Genomic DNA, 20,088 nt, shown 5'->3' with positions numbered 1-20,088 from the left:
GATTAAGTTCCGTACCATATTGCGCCCCAGATGTACATTCTGAGAAATTCCGTTCTCAATTTATGAGATATGTTTGATTCTGGTTGGCACCTTTTGATGACAAATGTTCTTTTTGTCTGTGCTAGTTTAGTAGTTATGTCCTCGTTGCTTCTTTGAAGGTAACCGAATTTTTTTCATTTTGTGCACTACAAGACCCCATTTTCGATATTAATTTTGTTACCTATCTCAATCCATGAGCTCCTTAATACTTCTGTATTACTTTGATTTACTTTCGACGTATATCCTGTGCTCAACAGATTATAAATTCCATTCAAAGGTCTTGTAACACTTGCTCGTTTTCACACTGCATAAGAAGATTTGTTTGGCGAATAATTTGTATATCTCACTTCAAATTACAGTATTTTATACTACTTCTCTTATCGAAAATTCTCATCTAAAAATAGCCTATTATTCTTACAAACGTTTTCTTGACTGATTGTCGTTTTAGAACTTCATTGTTCGCACTGATTATTTGTCATATACGATTTACTGCTATGAAGCCTAAAAAGTGAAAGGCGGCTGGAGTATGTATGTAAAAGCACCTAAAAAGCTGACACTTTTAATCTGACGATGCGCAAAAATCTCTGCAGTTGGCTCAAAAGGAACAATGACGATAATCTTTAGAATTCTTTCTTTTGGAAATATGTCTTTTTGTACATCCCCTTGATGGATTATACCTAAGCGTATTGAGTAACTAAGCTCATCGCAATTACATTGTCTTCTAATTCTCTACGGAACAAGTCTAAGTAACATAAGTTTGTGAACTGTGAGGTTAAATCAAAGTAGTTCGGTGAGAGCATATCAAACACCTGTTTCACTCGATGTCGTGAACCATAGAAACGTTTAATTAAGGTGTCTTCGTGTATAGCTGATTTGACTGGGACGCTGTTTCACATTTTATATAACTTTTCAATATTTCTACAGATCATGTTCAGCTGTTAACATCCTTCATTTGTGTTGTTTAATGTTGTGATGGGAGGACACGCTTGAGAGTGAGTACAATCTTTTTGGAACGAATGAATGATGAAACAGGCAGTAGCCGCCAACGGACTTCTGCAGTGTGCAGAGTACAGCCAGAAACATCGATCACTCGATGCAATGCGCTGTACGAAATTTGCTCCCTCGCCAGCCAGACTTTGATCAGATTGGACGGCTCAGCGGCACAGCGAAAGTCCAACTAATGGCCCGTGGCACAGCTTTCCGCTCTAGGCTGGCGTGCGATCTGGTCAGGGACTTTCAAACGCCTACCTGGGTCATAGAGGTACGGACACGGAACACTGCATTTACTTGTTCTCTCTCTCTCATTTCTCTCCGCTAAGGCGAGGGCCTTTTGTGATAGAATGTGGCTATCACAGTCCCATCGATAGTGTCTCGGCAATAATGCTGAGAATAAGCTCGTATCAGCAGAATGGCGTCAGATTGTCCACAAAGCCCTGTGTGAGCTCTGGACGTTACGGAACCTACATTTCGTAACCGTTCACTCTGTTAGATAATCGTATGCGAACGGTTGTGTGGTGGAGTCTCAAACTACCAACCCTCAGTAATTCTTTTCTCTTACACTTGCGGCCACTTTCACCGCCAGTGTTCAAATGAAGTACGTTGCAGATAGTGAAGCGAGACGAAAATTTAATTGTGGTAGGGGACTGGAATCCGATGGTATGAAATAGAACAAAATGGAAAGTAGTAAGAGAACGTGGCTGGGGGAAAGGAATAAAAGAGGAGAGAGGAACGGATCCGAATGTTGCCGAGAAGCGTTTTTCACAGATGACAATTTAATAATTCCTAATACTTTGTTGGTCAGCTTACGTAGCTCCTTGGTCAGCGTGTTTGGCTACTATTCGGATGACCCGGGTTTCATTCCCGGTACTGCTGGGGATTTTTCCATGGCAGGAGGGTTGGTATGGAAAGGAGTCAGAGTCGTGAAAATAACTGAGGAGCTCCTTGAATGAGAAATAGCGATTCCGATGTCAAGAAAGCCGCCAATACCTAGGAGAACCGAGTATTGACCCCGTCCCCTCCACATCACATCCCATGACGCAACTGTCAATGGATGACACGGCTGTCGGTCGGGTCCAATTGGACCATGAAGGCCAGGATAAGGGGCTTTGCTTTACTAATGCATTGTTTGAAAATCGTGAAAGATAGTTGTATAGGAGGAAGAGGAGGGTGTTGTTGTGGTCTTCAGTTCGAAGACTTGTTTGGTGTAGATCTCCACACTGCTCTATCCTGTACAAGCATCTTCATCTTCGAATAACTTCTGCAACCTAAATCATTCTGAACCTTCTTACTGCGTTCATCCCTTGGTCTCCCTTTACGATTTTCAGCCCCCAGAGTTTCCTCCAATACTAAACTGGTCATCCCTTGATCTCTAAGAATGTGTCCTAACAACCGATACCTTCTTCTAGCCAGGTTGTGCCGCAAATTCCTCTTCTCCCCAATTCTGTTCTGTACCTTCTTATTAGTTACGTGATCTACCCCTTTAATCTTCAGTATACTTCTGTAGCACCACATTTTAAAACCGTCTGCTCTCTTCTTGTCTACATTGTTAAATGTCCATGTTTCACTTCCATACATGGCTACACTCCAGACAAACACCTTCAGAACGGAATTCCTAACACTTATTCGACGTCAGCAAATTTCTATTTTTCAGAAATGCTTTTCATGCTATATACAGTCTACATTTTATATGCGCTCTACTTCGGCCGTCATCAGTTATTTTGCTGCCCAGACACTAAAACTCATCTACTACTTTAAGTGTCTCGTTTCCTAACCTAATTCCCTCAGCATCACCTGATTTAATTCGACTACATTCCATTATGTTTTGTTTTTATTGATGTTCATCTTATATCCTCCTTTCAAGACACTGTCAATTCCGTTCAACTCTCTCCCAAGTCCTTTGCTTTCTCTGACAGAATTAAAGTGCCATCGGCAGTCCCTTCTTTTCCCTGAACTTCAACTTCTACTCCAAATATTTCTTTGGTGATAGGCTACAGCTCTGTCTCACTCACTCTGGACGACTGCTTCCCTTTCATGCCCCTCGACTCTTATAACTGCCGTCAGGTTTCTGTACAAGTTGTAAATAACCTTTCGTCTCCTGTATTTTACCTCTACTACCTTCAGAATTTCAAACAGAGTGTTCCAGTCAACTTTGTTAAAAGCTTTTTCTGAGTCTACAAATGCTATAAACTTAGATTTGCCTTTCCTTAAGCTAACCTTTAAGATAAGTCGTAGGTTCGGTATGGCAAGTAATAACGCTGACGCAGAATTTGAAGCTTTTAAGTATTTGATCTTATTTAGTATTATTTATACATTGTTATGTTTCTTTGTAATAATATCATTCTGCGTTCAGCGCTCCCGTCTTTTGCGACTTTCTAGTACAGAGGTCCCGACAAGAGAGTGGGAGAGAGAGTGAGAGATCAGCGTTTTAAAACAAGCGCTAATCCCTTGTTGTACCAGTAATATACTCGCCTACATATCTACCTACTTCTAAGGCAAATACGTATTTCATATTAATGATTTCCGTTTTTATATCACGCGAACCATGCAGAAGCAGTAAGTAAGTGTGTAGTGCCAGGAATTCGCGAAGAGAGCGCAGCCTGTTCCCCTCCTCCCTCCCCCCCCCCCCCCCCGTCCACACACACACACACACACACACGGTCACTCTTACCCGAACCATCCCTATGTTTGGTGCAGATAGGTGGAGATTCCTTTGTCTGCTACTATCTCCCTTGAAACTTAGCGTGTGGAGAACAGGTTGTAGTGTCCGATAACGACTAACGACCGCATTTATATTTATTGTAATTTTATTCGTCTTACACTTTCAGCTAAAAAACTGAAGTAGTAATTAGAATGATAAGCGAAAATGCACAAAAGTAGTAAACATCTTTATTTTTTGAAAATCGCAGAATTTGGGTACCGTCTGTTGAATCGTAAGCCTTCCAAACAATTATAAACAAATACTTTTTCCATAACTTTTCCAGATTTTACCATTGGTATCAACTGAATTTCATTTCTTATTGCTATTTTCAGATCCTCTTAGTTGTTGGTTTATTGACATATACTTTAGACTAAACCCCACAACAAATATCTGGGAGGCCAATGAATGTCACCAAATCTCCAAATACTTGATCACATTGCAAATGTCTTTTGCAATAATTTCCTTGTCTAAAGACTTTCACGGCTTGTTGAAACGTCTTGCTGAAAGAAAATGTTCCCATGTTAGGAGTTCCGACTCTATAGCTCAGAAATTAAATATTCTCTAGATATCTGTTTTTAACGGTCGTCATTAACAATTAAAGTAATACTATTTTCGTTTCAAAAATCTATGAGCCTGTTATCCTTGGTCTTCATACTGCGCACCATACGGTAACGTCTATGAAATGTAAAGGGCGTTCACGAATCTCACGTGGGATTTGTCCAGACCGTGATCAAACATTCTGTTTATTCACGTAACTGGATAAAAGGAAATGTGAATATAGGTGGGCTCCTACAGAGAAGATAGCAGCAAACAGCCACTTTTTATAATGGAGGAGGAGGAGATTGGTGTTTAACGTCCCGTCGACAACGAGGTCATTAGAGACGGAGCGCAAGCTCGGGTGAGGAAAAGATGGGGAAGGAAATCGGCCGTGCCCTTTCAAAGGAACCATCCCGGCATTTGCCTGAAGCGATTTAGGGAAGTCACGGAAAACCTAAATCAGAATGGCTGGAGAAGGGATTGAACCGTCGTCCTCCCGAATGCGAGTCCAGTGTGCTAACCACTGCGCCACCTTGCTCGGTATTTTTATAATGCTATTCATTATTTAAATACGGCCGTTAACGGTTTAGAACCGACAGGTCCATCATCAGATGGCTCGTTCACGTTAAGATACATTTTACATTAGCTTTCACTTTTTGTTTTCCCAAATGATAAAATTTCCTTGGGTTGGTGGTACCTTTGAAAAATGCGCGCCCTTGCATTCCAGTGTTGAATGCTTGTGTTCATGCAGCAGCGAAGACTATATGAAGCACTTCCATATATGCGGTGAATCTTCATCGTGTGTTAATGGTGCTTTACATTATGTGTATACATATATAAGGGGCGTTCGAAGAGAAACGATCCGGAGGCATAATTACACAAACCAAGACCTGTATCTTAGAAGTATTGACCCTAGCTGCTGAGACACTTTTCCCATTGACACACAAGGTGGTGAACGGCTGTCTCATGAAGTTCCCGGGGCTGCGATGTTAACCAGTTCCGCACGTACAGCTAGACGTCGCCGTCCACACGAGTGCAGGAAAGGTTATGCTGACATTCTCCTTTCAGCAAGACGGGCCCCTTCCGATTCACTTCCTGCAGCACGGGATAACAGTGAGTGCCCAGCGTTACTCGCAAACCTTACCACCCTGCGCCAAGCGATCAAATCAAAACGACCAGGCAATCTCACTCGTGGGGTCATTGTGCTCCACGACAATGTAAAGCCTCATATCGCCAACACTCTTGCAGAAATTCAAATGGGAGGTTCTCGGCCACCCTCCATACAGCCCGGACCTCTCTATCTGTGATTACGCCATTTTTGGTCCCCTTAAAAAGGCTCTGAGGGACAAACGATTCAACTCGGACGACGACATCCAGCTGTACCTGTGGAACTGGTTAACATCGCAGGCCCGGGAACTTTGTGAGACAACCATTCACCGCCTTGTGTCACAGTGGGACAAGTGTCTCAACAGCCACAGTCAGTACTTGTAATATACAGGTACGGGTTTCTGTACTTACGTCTCCGGCTTATTGCAGTAGTGTAAACTAGGCTTTACGTTCATGCGTTTGACGAAAACAGGAAAGCCGTCTGATGATCAGCCGTATAAATTCGAAACCAGCACCGCTACCTTTTGTATAAAGTAACCTAAAGCCAATTTGTGGCTGGTTGCTGTACACCGTCAGCAGTTTTCGTATAACAGCCACGGTCACCAATCATCTCTTTATTTGACAAAATTGCAGCAGGAATATTTATAACATGAACAGACGGAGACCAGGGGTTTGTGTTCATATTCCGTTAGAAAGGTGTATAATAAAATTTTAAACAATAACACGCACACAGCTTGCACTAAGACAGAAAATTGAATCTGCCTCTATGCTGAGCACACATTACAGGAATGACTAGTAATATTCATAAATTATCTAGGGAACACAAAGGCAACAGAAAGAAATAAGCGTAGAGCAAAGGCAAGTTTATCAACAAGACTACCGACAAACGCATCTTAACAACACTGGCGTTAAAGGAAACTCAAAACACACAAACGGTAACCACTCGGCACGACAGGTAACTACAAATAGCTTCACGTAGAGTTTACACACAAAGATGGTCACAAACCGTCTGTCTGTTAAGAACCCTTTTTCTCAGGAACAGATAGACGAATCAAGTCCATATGGCACAGATATTCCACCCTGTCTGTACTGTATGTAGCTGTGACACAACACACTCAGTACCAAGGTCGTCTTCCACCAAATTCGAGTGTCACATTTCTCAGGCATGTAATTCACACATCAGTAATGCAGACTCTCTAAGTGCTACTCAGATCCGGCAATTGATCGCGGCGGCCATGTGTCATATAACTGCAAGGAGCTGCTGTTGAATGGCCGTCCTCCTGTTAACAATCGACAGCAACTGAGGCCGAGTTGATTCTGTGCAGCGTTAAGTCGACGCGACGGACCACGTGCGTAGGCTGTTACTAACCGCGCTTTCGACACGTATCGGAGGCGTACATGGCTCAAAATTCTTACCACAGAACATGCAGTGCCGATGTGATCATTAATTAATTAACTGCCATTCTGTAATAATATGGTCGTTAACATTACTAATACAGGGTTGACGGAAAGTTTGTCCCTTTCTTGTGTTCCGTGCCTCAATCTATGAAATCGCAGCCCTTATAGGATCGCTCCTTTTTTCGTCTGTCTGTCTGTGTATCTGCCTGTCTGTTAAGAACACTTTTTCTCAGGAACAGACCGACGGATCGAGTTCAAATTTACGTCACGTATTACGTATTTACGTCTGTTGTCCATTGTAGGTGTAAAAATTTTAAGCTTCTAAGTCACTTCAGTCAAAAAGATACGACCATTTATATCTCATATTTTTATACTCGAAACTCACTCATCAAAAGATGTGGGGTGCTTCCTGTTGACCTAGAATCATGAAATTTGGCAAGATGCAAGGTTTCACAGAACACGTTCAGGACAACATCCGAAAATATCATAGGACTTTTTTTCTCATTGTTTACCCATATGTCTATCTGACCGTATTTGAAAACGTCTTTTTCTCTGGGACAGGTTGGCGTATCGAGTTCAGATTTATGTCACATATTTAAGTTATGGTTGTTTGGCGGTGTAAAAATTTTAAGCTACTAAGCCATAAGCAACCAAAAGATTCGGTCATTTATCCCACAAATTTTGATATCAGCAAATTCACTCACAAAAACCTGTATGATTCTTCCCGTTGACCTGGAATCAAAAAATTCGGCAGGAAGATAGGATTCATAGCACAAGTAAAGTAAAAAAAATCTTTAACTTGTTGAATTGTTGATATGACACAAAAAGTATCTTTTGCAGTTTGAACAATTACTGCATTCATCATCCGTCAAATCATAATAGACGAACATTATTGCACGTGGACATAAAATAGAAGTTGTAGTCATGTTTTAGTAAGTAAATAAAAATGTTTTATTACATCTTCTCCCTCTATGTGCATAAGCTGAAGTCCCTTCCTCACTTCCTTTTGTATGTCCAGGCTAGTCTGAGGAACTACTGTAGAGATTTTGATACGGTCTTGGAATTCCCAGGACCAGTATCCCGCCAGGATCTATACTGATAAAAGGTAAAAATCATTGCGATTCTCGATTCCCATATAGATAGTTAAGTTTTCACGGAACCCTCAGTGGACGAGTCCTACTAGCAGTTGCCCTTTTTTTGTAAACAAAGCCACCAACGTTTGATGTTACTACCACTTTGGCTGTATGAACTTTATGCTATTGTGTTTTACTTGATGAATAGTAATGAACACATTCCGACAGTTGTTTGTCTGCTATTGGTAAATGTTGTTGTTGTGGTGCAATTCTTTTTAGAAGATTATTTTTATATGTTTAACACACTTGTACCTGAGAAGTTAACGAAAATTTATCGCTAAATAGTTTCGTTAGGTACTCTCATGTATTTATCCAATGGAAGAACGGAAAAAATTAATGTCACCTCTAAATTTTAATTAAGGAGATAAAAAAGACATTGTTGTAAAAGATTAAGTTTCTTCAATTTAATGGATTTACACACTGCTTATTTAAATTAATTTTTAAGGTTGTCTTTTTGCTGCTGTATGGTTATTTGTGTTTTTCGTCTATTTTAAGGCTCCAATTAAAAACAGGACCAAAACGAGAACATATTCGTTTCAAGATTCAAGGCCACCCTGCCACTAGAGTTTCTAATACAGAAATGGCTAAAACATCCAACGTTGATTCAACAACCGTCAGAATTTGGATACACAGAGGTGACTGTAATGTTAGAAACAGGAACAGAGTTAGACGACCAACAATAGTCCCACAAAACATTAAATAAAATTAGGCAAATGGTAAAGGACATGGCGTTGGTAGTCGAGCAGTTGACTGACAGTAAACACAGCAGACCATCCGTTGGACAACTGTAACAGATAGACAAAACATACTTACGTAGTAAAATGGCACACCCACAGCCGTCCTTTCGATATTATTTATCATTGGACTACCAGTTTCGGAGATTCAATACACCATGTTCAAGCCTCAACTGACGCTGAGGGGCTTAACTGCAATAGTTTACGATTCCATCAGGGGCCAACATCTGTGAACTGGTTTCCGTAGACTATAACAAAGAGGCTGTGTCTCCTACCATCAACTATTTGGTAGCTGATAATTGTAGTTAGCCCCCTCAGCGTCTGTTAAGGCCTGAGGATGGCGTATTGAATCACCGAAACTGGTAGCCATATAATAAATAACATCGAAAGGACGACTGTGGATGTTCCATTTAGTTACATAAGTGAACGGCCGAAGTCCCTCAAACCTTGTCAGAAAGATGGGCATAAAAGAACACACTTATGTCCTATCAACAAAACCTATGCTGTCAGAAAAAAATTGTTGATCATCAGGCATTTTGCGAAAGAAGAATGTCTGATGGTCCCAGCGATGCCAACGCTGAAGGAAAGAGCCAAAGGATGGGCATTTTGTTTAAAGATACAGGTCTATGCAGAGTCAAACGATCAAACTGCCTAATCCTATACATGATCCAGAGAAAATTTCCCCAGTCCACAAACGAAAACAAGATAATATTCACTGCTGGCAGTCCTTAGACTGCACGCGGCTGATGCAAAAAAGACCGTCAGTGTTGATCATTGTCAGGAAAGGATTGCTCCCGTCTTATGCTGAAGCACTCCAGAATGATCTTTCCCCAAAGCCAGACAACGCTCTTCTTATGGAAGACGAAGCAACAGCTAACACACCCAAATAACAGTGCTTCGGAAGAGAACATTCGCTGATGCTTGGAATGACTGGCCTGGAAGCAGACCCGACCAAAATCCTATAGCGCAGTCTGTGGGCCAGACTTTAGGATGCAAGCGAGACGCAGTGCAAATACTGAAAAAATGGACAGATGACTGCCCATATCATGTATTCAAATGTGGTAATTTGCTTTTTTTTACAAAAAATTTGTGTTATAAAAATATTAGAATAAGAAGTGAAGGAGGAACTTTATGTCCACCCTGTAGTAACAGTAACAGTGTTATTTTGCTGTAGCTACTTCGTGATTGTTCAACTTAACGTAACTGTAGAAAATACAACTTATGGTAGATATCATGTGTAACAGTCCATAACGCAGACAAATGGTGTTGCAGCGGCATGGCAGGAGCGCGAACAGAACGTGAGCTCGCTGTACGACGAGCTGTTCCGGTGCTTCCGCTGCGCGCCCGGCTGTGCCACCTGCCGCGACCCTTCGCCCTGCCTGGCGCCCTACAACTGGCCCTTCAGGTGAGACGCCACCGCTATGCCTGCTTCAGTGACGATTTCTCTTTCCTTCATGTAACCGTAGGGCCAGTGTGCCGGGTGATCAAAAAGTCAGTACAAATTTGAAAACTGAATAATTCACGGAATAATGTAGATAGAGAGGTACAAATTGACACACATGCTTGGAATGACATGGGATTTTATTAGAACCGAAAAAAATACAGAAGTTCACAAAATATCCGACAGATGGCGCTTCATCTGATCAGAATAGCAATAATTAGCATAACAAAGTAAGACAAAGCAAAGATTATGTTCTTTACAGGAAATGCTCAATATGTCCACCATCATTCCTCAACAATACCTGTAGTCGAGGAATAATGTTTTGAACAGCACTGCAAAGCATGTACGGAGTTATGGTGAGGCATTGCGTCGAATGTTGTCTTTCAGCATCCCTAGAGATGTCTGTCGATCACGATACACTTGCGACTTCAGGTAACCCCAAATCCAATAATCGCAACGACTGAGGTCTGGGGACCTGGGAGGCCAAGCATGACGAAAGTGGCGGCTGAGCACACGATCATCACCAAACGTTGCGCGCAAGAGATCTTTCCCCCGTCTAGCAATATGGGGTGGAGCGCCATCCTGCATAAACATCGTACGTTCCAGCATGTGCTTATCAGCCAGGCTGGGAATGATGAGATTCTGTAACATATCGGCGTACCTATCACCCGTCACGGTGTTACAAAACCAGAATCACGCATTTCCTCGAAGAAAAATGGCTCGATAACGGTAGATGTGGTAAATCCAACACATACCGTGACTTTCTCGTCGTGCAATGGAGTTTCCACGACAGTTCTAGGATTTTCGGTAGCCCAAATTCTGCAGTTGTGGGCGTTGACAGATCCTCGGAGCGTGAAATGTCGGTCCACAACACGTTACTCAACCAATCGTCATCTTCCGCCATCTTTTGAAACGCCCACACCGCAAATGCCCTCCGCTTCACTAAATCGCCAGGTAACAGTTCATGATGTCGATGGATTTTGTACGGATAGCATCGGAGGGTACGCCTAAGTGCCAACCAAACAGTAGTGTATGGAATGCCGGTGCACGAGCGCTGACTTCCCCGTGCATAGACAAACCCGCTACAGTCTCCATTTCTTCCTGAACTGTCTCAACAGCATTACGCTTTGCGCTCGGTCGGCCACTACGGGGTCTATCGTTTAAACAACCCGTGGCTTCGAACTTCGAAATCATTCTCGTCACAACTGCATTTGCCAACGGACCTTTACCCGTTCGAATCCCCATTCTGTGGCGATAGGCTCGTAACGATGAACTAGTGCATTCCCCATTCTGATAATACAGCTTCACTAAAAGCGCCTTTTCAGGTAACGTCAACATGCTGCGACTGCTGGCGCATCTGATTCTCTCTCTCATTACAGCTCCTTTTATAAACGATTGTCATGCGCAGTCACTGACGTTTTGCTGTCCAGAGCCATCTGTCAGACATTTTGTGAACTTCGTTTTTTTTGCTTCTAATAAAACCTCATGTCATTCCAAGCATGTGTGTCAATTTTTACCTCTCTATCTACATTATTCCGTGGTTTATTAAGTTTTCAAATTTATACTGACTTTTTGATCACCCGGTATACCGGTTTAGAGTACGGGTGGGCAACCGGTGGCCGACGGGTCAGATCCGGCTCGCAGTTCGTTTAAATCCGGCCCGCGGAAAAAAATTCGGGGAAGACAGCGCATGGACGTGTTAGAATATTGCAGCTGTTGATACTAAAGGGAATTTTTAATGAACTGGCCGCAACCAATTACTTTTATAGACATTTATTTTTCCATTCTGATATTTCAAGATGCCTGACATTCAGTTTTCGGTGTTTACATTTTGAGCATTGTTTCTTCACTAACGGCGTTATAGAATTTCGCAGCGTAAGTCTTAAGACAGCTGTTGTAAAATGTCATTGTTCACGATGCTTAAATAAATGTAAACATCTCAAGATTGGATGAACATAAAATGAATATTCTTTCAAAAACGGCAGATTTAAGGCATAATTTGTTGGCATGGCGTGTCGGGAACGGGTGCCATTCAGATCGGTGCATTACTCCATGAACGCTATAGTTCTGACTTCATGCACTAAGAGCGCTGCTGTCCAGTCACGTGACGAGGCTGCCCACGAGCTTAATTATGCGAATCAGACCTGCAAGTCACAAAAGTTTGCTCTTGTCTGGTTAGAGATATTATAAGTACTTACAGAGCAATTGAGGTAGTATTTGTGCAAAAAAAATTGCACTGAATATCGCATTTCCTTTCCGTTCTACATCTGTCTCGCAGTGTTGTTATAATATAGCCAAAAAGTTACATTTTTCGCCAAATAAATTTTTATCTCTATTATCTAACAGAACCATTGCAAACTGGAGACTGAATAAATAATGTGTATACATTTCTTGTGTCACAGTGGCTCATTGACAAGAATTATGTTTCAGATACATTTAATAACAAGACGAACTGATTAAATTATTCTTTGTGTTGCCCGTTTCTGCGTAATAGCATAATGAAAATGAAATATAGCTTTGTAAAATGTGGGAATATCTACAGCAATAGGCACTTACAAATTTCTACGTTGTAATGTTATGACAAAGTATGGGACTTAACATCTGAGGTCATCAGTCCCCTAGAACTTAGAATTACTTAAACCTAACTAACCTAAGGACATCACACACATCCATGCCCGAGGCAGGATTCGAACCTGCGACTGTAGCAGTCGCGCGGTTCCGGACTGAAGGTCATCAGTCCCCTAGAACTTAGAATTACTTAAACCTAACTAACCTAAGGACATCACACACATCCATGCCCGAGGCAGGATTCGAACCTGCGACTGTAGCAGTCGCGCGGTTCCGGACTGAAGCGCCTAGAACCGCTCGGCCACCGCGGCCGGCCATGACAGTATAGTTACATGTTTTTATATGTACAGAATTTTAGTCTTATGGTTAAGTGATAACAATTATTACTATAATGGTGCACCTGTAAAAAGTTTCACAATTTACATAGCTATATTTCATTTTCATTATGCTATTATATCGAAATTTATAACAGTTGGATGGTGCAACATACAGAAGTAATTTTTTCAATTCATACTCTTGTTAAATAAATTTAGAACATGTTTCTTTCACTGAGCCTCAGTAACATAGGAAATGTACATACTTGCCTTAATCAGTCTCACTTTTTCAATGGTTCAATTGTGTAAAATCTGTAGTTTTGAGTATCTTTGCCAAAAAATGTAACTTCTTTGCTATGTAAAAAAAAAACCTTACGTGACTATTGCACAGCGGGAAGAAACTGTGATTTTAAGTGGCAAAATGTACCACAAATACTGCTTCACTTGCTCTGTAAGTACCTACAATATCTTTAAACCACCTGCTATATCGCATCTGTAAGTTCTGTGGATGATCGCTTACTTATCAACTGAGCCAGTCACAATATACCCTCATGGCCGTCTCTCATATTACTGCACAAGATCATCAAAACTTTCCACTAACGACGACTACGTAGAGGTCGCCTTCCACTTGACGATAAAGATTATTCATCGAATCGCGTAGTGGATAAAATAAATTTTAGTGATACACACAGAATTAAACGCTGTTTCATTTAAAGTGAATTTGTTATGAGGAGCGACGACACTTGCTGTACGACATACAATGTATCACAAATACTCTTGTTTGGTACAATCAGTATCTTTCAGTTCTGACAAGTTACTGAAATGATCCGGAAAACATGTTCTGTACGTTGTGTACTTCATGAGCAACACTTGAATATCATTTTCGTCGTCTAGGTTACAAATGAGATTTATTAATTCTTGTGATCATCTCAAAATTGTGTTGGCTTTTAGCTGTTCACTTCACGCATGTTATCTCAAAATCGTATTGCAACAGTGACAGTGAACAATGCACTTGCCACAAGTGCAAAAGCGTACAATCAAAGAGCTTAGAGCTTTACGGTCATAGTATACTTTCCTGTGGTGTCCAGTTGAATAATAGGTGAAACACTTAAATGCCTTCACTATTGCAATTGTTTCTAACACTATTGTGGAATAGGTACGTGCATAAATATAGAAAAAAGCCTCGAAAAACTGATGGTATGGACGACAGTTTTGCCATTCACTTGTTTAGTTTGGAATAAACAGCATGAGAAACCTATCGATGAGGTATCTGTCGCTAGAGAAAAACCGGTACTCACAGCAGGATGATATAGCATGTGTTTTGGATAGGCCTTTATCTTAACGAAGTCCACATGGCATTCTTTTATTTTTTGTTATCTATAAAGTGACCAAAAGGCCTAAAAATGACTCCAGCTGCTTCCTCTTCTGTGAACATGAAAATCTGTTTGTACACTTATCTTTTGTTTATCAGAGAATATGCCTTGTTGTTTGTCCAAGAATAATGTATAACTTTGTGTAACACACACAGTTATGAATTAACTTCGGGGATAGTTCTAGCGAAAACTTATACAAATCGTTTACATCATCGCAGACGTCAGGATATTTACAATTCTTAATTCCTGTCTAATGTGATTGGTAAAGAAAATGTTATTTTGCTCAGAACAGCTGCAGCGTTCAAAATAAAATATAAATAAAGACAACAATGATGAAGTCTTAAATGTATTACATAAATTGGAAGAAAATGAAAACTTATAACGTGTTTAAGCAAAAATGAACTTTTACAAAAAGTAATTAGTTGATGTATATTTTCAAGTAATTTCTTGTTCACCGCTGTCAGAATGGTATACTCCAATAAGAGAGCACTTCCGTTTGCAACCAAAGCTTCTCTTTTGATGCTCAGAGCTTACAGAACACTGAAATGACGTCTGTATCCCAACCAAACTTGCTAAAGAAAGCCTGTCGTTTACAAAAACTGACTTCAGGGAATGTGTTACTTTCGGCTACGTCCAAATTACGGAAAAATGGCTGATCTTCTGTTGCTACTTTATCTTTTTTACATTTCTGTTGTATTCACCAAATACTCTTGGTGTCCAACTTAAATACTTGGCTGGAAGAGAGTCCCTTTCCAACTGAAAGCAGTTTCTGTTCTTAGGTGATTTCTTTGCCTGCAGAAACTCTACAGCCTCATCGTAGGGCCAAATAGGTTTGCAAAACAGATTACCAACAGTTCAGAATAATTTATCAAAATAAACTTTACAAATATTAATGTAATGTAATGGCTCTGAGCACTATGGGACTTAACATCTATGGTCATCAGTTCCCTAGAACTTAGAACTACTTAAATCTAACTAACCTAAGGACATCACACAACACCCAGTCATCACGAGGCAGAGAAAATCCCTGACACCGCCGGGAATCGAACCCGGGAACCCGGGCGCGGGAAGCGAGAACGCTACCGCACGACCACGAGCTGCGGACTACAAATATTAATTTACTGCAGTAGCAAGATGGTGTGTGACAGTAGTTCAAGGTTCACCTGCACTGATCCGTCTTTAAGTTTGGCCTAGTCCTGAATCCTGTGAACGATAACTGCCATCATTTGAACAATGTCAAGCTTTGCTCTTCTTGGGGTTACTGTAGTTTTGTCCTGATGCTGTCCTGACATACTTATGGCACTGTACGATACTGTTGCTACTGATTTTAGTGAAGCCGTGTGTCGGCTTATATCCAAGTTTGGTGGACTGGCGTCACTTGGAAGCTATTTCTATTACTTAAGGAGAAACGCATACAATAGGCCTTCACGGATACTGCTAACTGTTATAGGCTCATAAGAAGATCACAAAGCTATCGAATTTTTGTATTTTTTATATTTATGGCACGTGAAATTCAGAATTCAGATATTGTCAAAGCAAATCGACACAGCTCTAAAACATTCTCGAGAAAATCAACTTTGAAATTTTCCGATCGTCTTTAATACCCTGAGGTAGGATCGATATTCTAGACAGGCAATATAACTGTGCGGTACAACGTTCGCCTGCCGTTTTGGGGCTCTATATTTTATTCCCAGATCATGCAGATTTTTAAACAAAATTGCATGTTCTACTAGCATTTCCGTGAAGCGTAAATACATGAAGACGGAAAAAAATCAGTATCGCTTGAGAGTGGTGGTCATTGGTTCGAGTCTCACTCTGTCCATTAGCTTTTTTGATTGCTTTTTTTCTTCTCTCAGTTTGAACAGCTACGTCATTTGATCATAGACTTTTCAAAATATGTCATAAATAACACACACCGAATTCTCATTCTTACGAAAAATGCTTATCATCTTGCATCGAGTTGCTTGGACTGATTGATATTTAACTTCTGAACTTCACGTAACATAAATATGAAAAATAAATCGCTGAATATTTGGCGTTGTCTGGGCATGTATTTATTCCAACAACGTATTAGTTAACCTCCTTCTTCCTCCTCTCTCTGTGCATCTCCTCCTGCATCCCCTGTATATCCATCTCCTTCACCCCCTCATCCTGTTCATCTGCCCCTTTCTCTCCCTTTGTCCATCTCCACCTCTCCCACTCTGCCCATCCCTCCTCCCCGTCTCTCTGTCCCTCTCCTCTTCTTGCCTTTCTGTGTACATTTCCTCGTCCCCTCTCTGTGTTCATCTTCCTGTCTCCCCTCTCCCTCAGCCTGTCTTTTCCTACCCCTGTCTCCGATCACTCCTCTTTCCTTTCTCTGTCCATCACCTCTTCTCCTCTCGCTCCATTCCCCTCTCCCCCTCTCTTTATCGAACTTCTTCTCCCCATTATCTCTGTCCACCTCCTTGTTCCCCATCTCTGTCAGGCCATCTCCTCTTCGCCGCCCCCCTTATCTCTCCACGTTGTCACCCTCACATCAATAGGAGGCTGGTGGTTCTATCCCCAACAATATGTCTTTCCAGATTGTAATTAATATATGTACCAAATATGGTTGAAATCTTCAACCAATAGTTCCACATATTTAGGATGTGCTTTTGTTACATATGGCTTTCCCCACGTATCCTCATGTCAAATACGTTTCACATATATTTAAGATATTTCACATGTGTTGCTACACATATTTCACCTGCATCTCTAGTGAATTAAACCCTGCGGTTTCATTTTCAGGCAGCTAAATGTTTATGACGTCATATCTCCTGAACTCTGAGTCGCACAGTGATATAATTTTGCACGTACATCCAGTGGTATATATGGCTGGTGTATTCAAAACGTGTTCTGAATAGAGTTAGTAATAAAGAAGTAATAACTTAAAACGTCAAACACAATGCTGCAGTTTCTCACGCATATCAATATTTGACGTCACATCTTCTGAAATACGTGACTGATGATGATATATTTTAGTAGGAACATTTATTGGAATATGTAGTTACTAACTGTGAAATCTGTTGCGAATAAAGTTGTTAGTAAAGAATGTCTGATGTGGCAGTTGTCTACGCATCTAAGTGTTTATCGCGTCATATTTGCTGAACTGTGTGTCGTACAAAGATGTAATTCTGCAGATACATTTAATGGTACATGTTAATACTGTCTGCAAAATGTGTCGTCCACACAATTAGTAACACTGAAGTGATAAATTAAAACGTAATGCCTGAACCGGTAGTTTTGCTGCATGAACAGTGAAAATGCAGTAAGCATTAACTTTTTTCCTTGTACCATATTACCGGGATTGTCAGCTAAAAAAGACTCGCAAAGGTTTGAAATGATGTGTAAGGTTCGTTGCAAGTGCTCTCATTCTCACTTTGCGAATTTGCACGCCCTGAGCTACGCTACTTTTTCACCCCCACCGCAGTCCCTCGATACGTGGTTATCGCCCACAGAGGTATCTTTCCAGACAGGAAGTGATACGTTTACCAAGTTAGATTGGAATCAATCCTGTGGTTTAGGGAGAGATGTGGAATATATATAGGCTGTGATGATAATGATGATGTTCGGTTTGTGGGGCGCTCAAGTGCGCGGTTATCAGCGCCCGTACAAAGTCCCAATTTTTGCATAGTTCAGTTTTTACACAGTCCAAGCGAGCCAATGTCACGAATAATGATGATGATGATGATGATGATGACAACACAAACACCCAGTCTCCGGGTAGAAAAAAAAATCCCCAACCCGGATGGGAATAGAACCCGGGACCCCATGATCCAGAGGCAGCAACGCTAGCAACTCTTTTTTGTGCCGTAATCTTTATTAAACAAACTAACAGTACGTATATATACACACAATGCAACAGTTCTTCGAAGTACCATATACAAATGATTGTTAGTTAAACAAAAATATTAGAATAACATTAAATACAACAAAATATAAAATAATACAACATATTCTGTCTGCTTTTTTCTGGTCGATGCATAAGAACGTGGATAAGGGTGTTGCATCGTGTGAGGGTAGGCATGGCACACCCCAACTTTGAGGGGGGTCAAGGAAGACGCTGTGGAGATAACCGGCAAAGGTTTGGCGGTAAAATGGTTTTCGGGTGAGGGTGCTATGCGCTGCCACAACTTTGTACGAGAAGTCAAGAAATGTATGCGGACCACTCTGAAAGAGTTACTCTAAAGCCTGTCCCCGAAACCAGATGAGTGTATGGTGCTTAGCAAGAGGGTAGTGAAATGTCTGGGGCAACAACAAGAAACCTGGGGTTACCGTCGTTGGCGGGGCACGGAGGTGAAAGCCCACGATTCGTTGGATGAGGAGCCATACGTTTCGTTTGAGGGGGCGCGTCAGATGGTGTTCGTCGGTGTCTTCGAGCTGACAGTCAGGGCAGAGTGGGGAGGTGGCCAGTCCTATGCGATAAAGTCGGCTATTAGTCGGGAATTTGCCATAGACTAAAACATAACAGAGTGCAGAGACAGACGACGGTAAAAAGGGTGCATGCACACACCCCCAAACCGTTCGCCAGTTAATGTCAGGATGCTGTAGCACCATGGTGTCTCAAGGGTTGGACAGCATAAACAAACGATAATAATCTTTTGTACGGGGAGGACGGGTGACTGGAAGATCGGCCCGAACGTAGCTGAGTTCTATGAAACACTTAGCGACGTGGTACAATAATGGAGAAATAGGTGTCACATTGATCGGTGGATCGAGTGAAGCTGGTCGGAGGATATGGCTGCGTGTTAAGGACGTGATCGGCCCCCGCCAGTGCCGCAACATACTATGGACAAAGAGTGCAGAAGATCGTGCCCGCACGTTGACGAGTCCGAGGCTACCTTTTGCAGGAGGCAGAGTGTTGTAGCGGACTTTGAAAAGTGCCCCTGCTGACATGAAATATCCAAAGGCTGATTGGATGCTGCGGCCAAGGAGTAACGGTTCAAATGGCTCTGAGCACTGTGGGACTTAACATCTATGGTCATCAGTCCCCTAGAACTTAGAACTACTTAAACCTAACTAACCTAAGGACATCACACACATTCATGCCCGAGGCAGGATTCGAACGTGCGACCGTAGCATTCACGCGGTTCCGAAGGAGTAACGGCATTGGGAGGATCTGGGCGACGTGTACCAGTTTAGGGGCGACATACCTGTTGACATAGGACACACGTTGGAGTTGATTTAAGTTACGGTGCACTTGACCGCGGACATGGTGCCGAATCGACTGCAAAAGCCGCCGGTAAAGGAGAGCCAATGTGCGGTGTGTGGAGCTCGTAAATTCGTTACCCAAGTAACGAAGGGTGGTACTGATTGGGAGTGGGGTAGGCACCATAGCCGGGAGGCCGCACCCAATGTGCATCATAGTAGATTTACGGACATTAAGAATGCTACCAGAAAGACGTCCATACTGGTGGATCCATTGGATGGCGTCACCGAGTTCCGTGGAGGAGCAGGTGAGAAAGAGAAGGTCGTCCGCATAATCCCTGAGGTGAAAGGTGCAGTCACGTAAAGTGAGACCCTGCAGTCTAGAGGAAAGACCAGTGATGAGGGGCTCAAGTGCAGTGGCATATAGTAAAGTAGACATACGGCATCCTTGCCGCACAGAGCGGCGTATAGGAATCGGTCCTACAAGCCTCCCATTGACTTGTACCATCGAGACCGCGGGAAATAGTAACCGACGAATGGCATCGACAGAGAGTAATGGGGACCCCATACGTGTCGCCACC

General features: G+C 41.9%; 1 protein-coding gene across 1 annotated transcript in view; it reads left to right on the top strand.

Annotated features, from left to right (window-relative positions):
- Window positions 1–20,088, top strand: part of LOC126161541 (probable G-protein coupled receptor CG31760) — a 439,386-nt gene that overhangs the window by 280,980 nt on the left and 138,318 nt on the right. Inside the window, exon 6 of the mRNA XM_049917466.1 lies at window positions 9,918–10,050. Coding sequence (XP_049773423.1) covers window positions 9,918–10,050 — 133 coding nt within the window. The remainder of the gene's footprint in view (window positions 1–9,917; window positions 10,051–20,088) is intronic.

Source organism: Schistocerca cancellata, chromosome 2, assembly GCF_023864275.1.
Source record: "Schistocerca cancellata isolate TAMUIC-IGC-003103 chromosome 2, iqSchCanc2.1, whole genome shotgun sequence".
In the NCBI taxonomy this organism is placed as follows: domain Eukaryota; kingdom Metazoa; phylum Arthropoda; class Insecta; order Orthoptera; family Acrididae; genus Schistocerca; species Schistocerca cancellata.
This window is presented reverse-complemented; position numbering and strand designations above follow the sequence as displayed.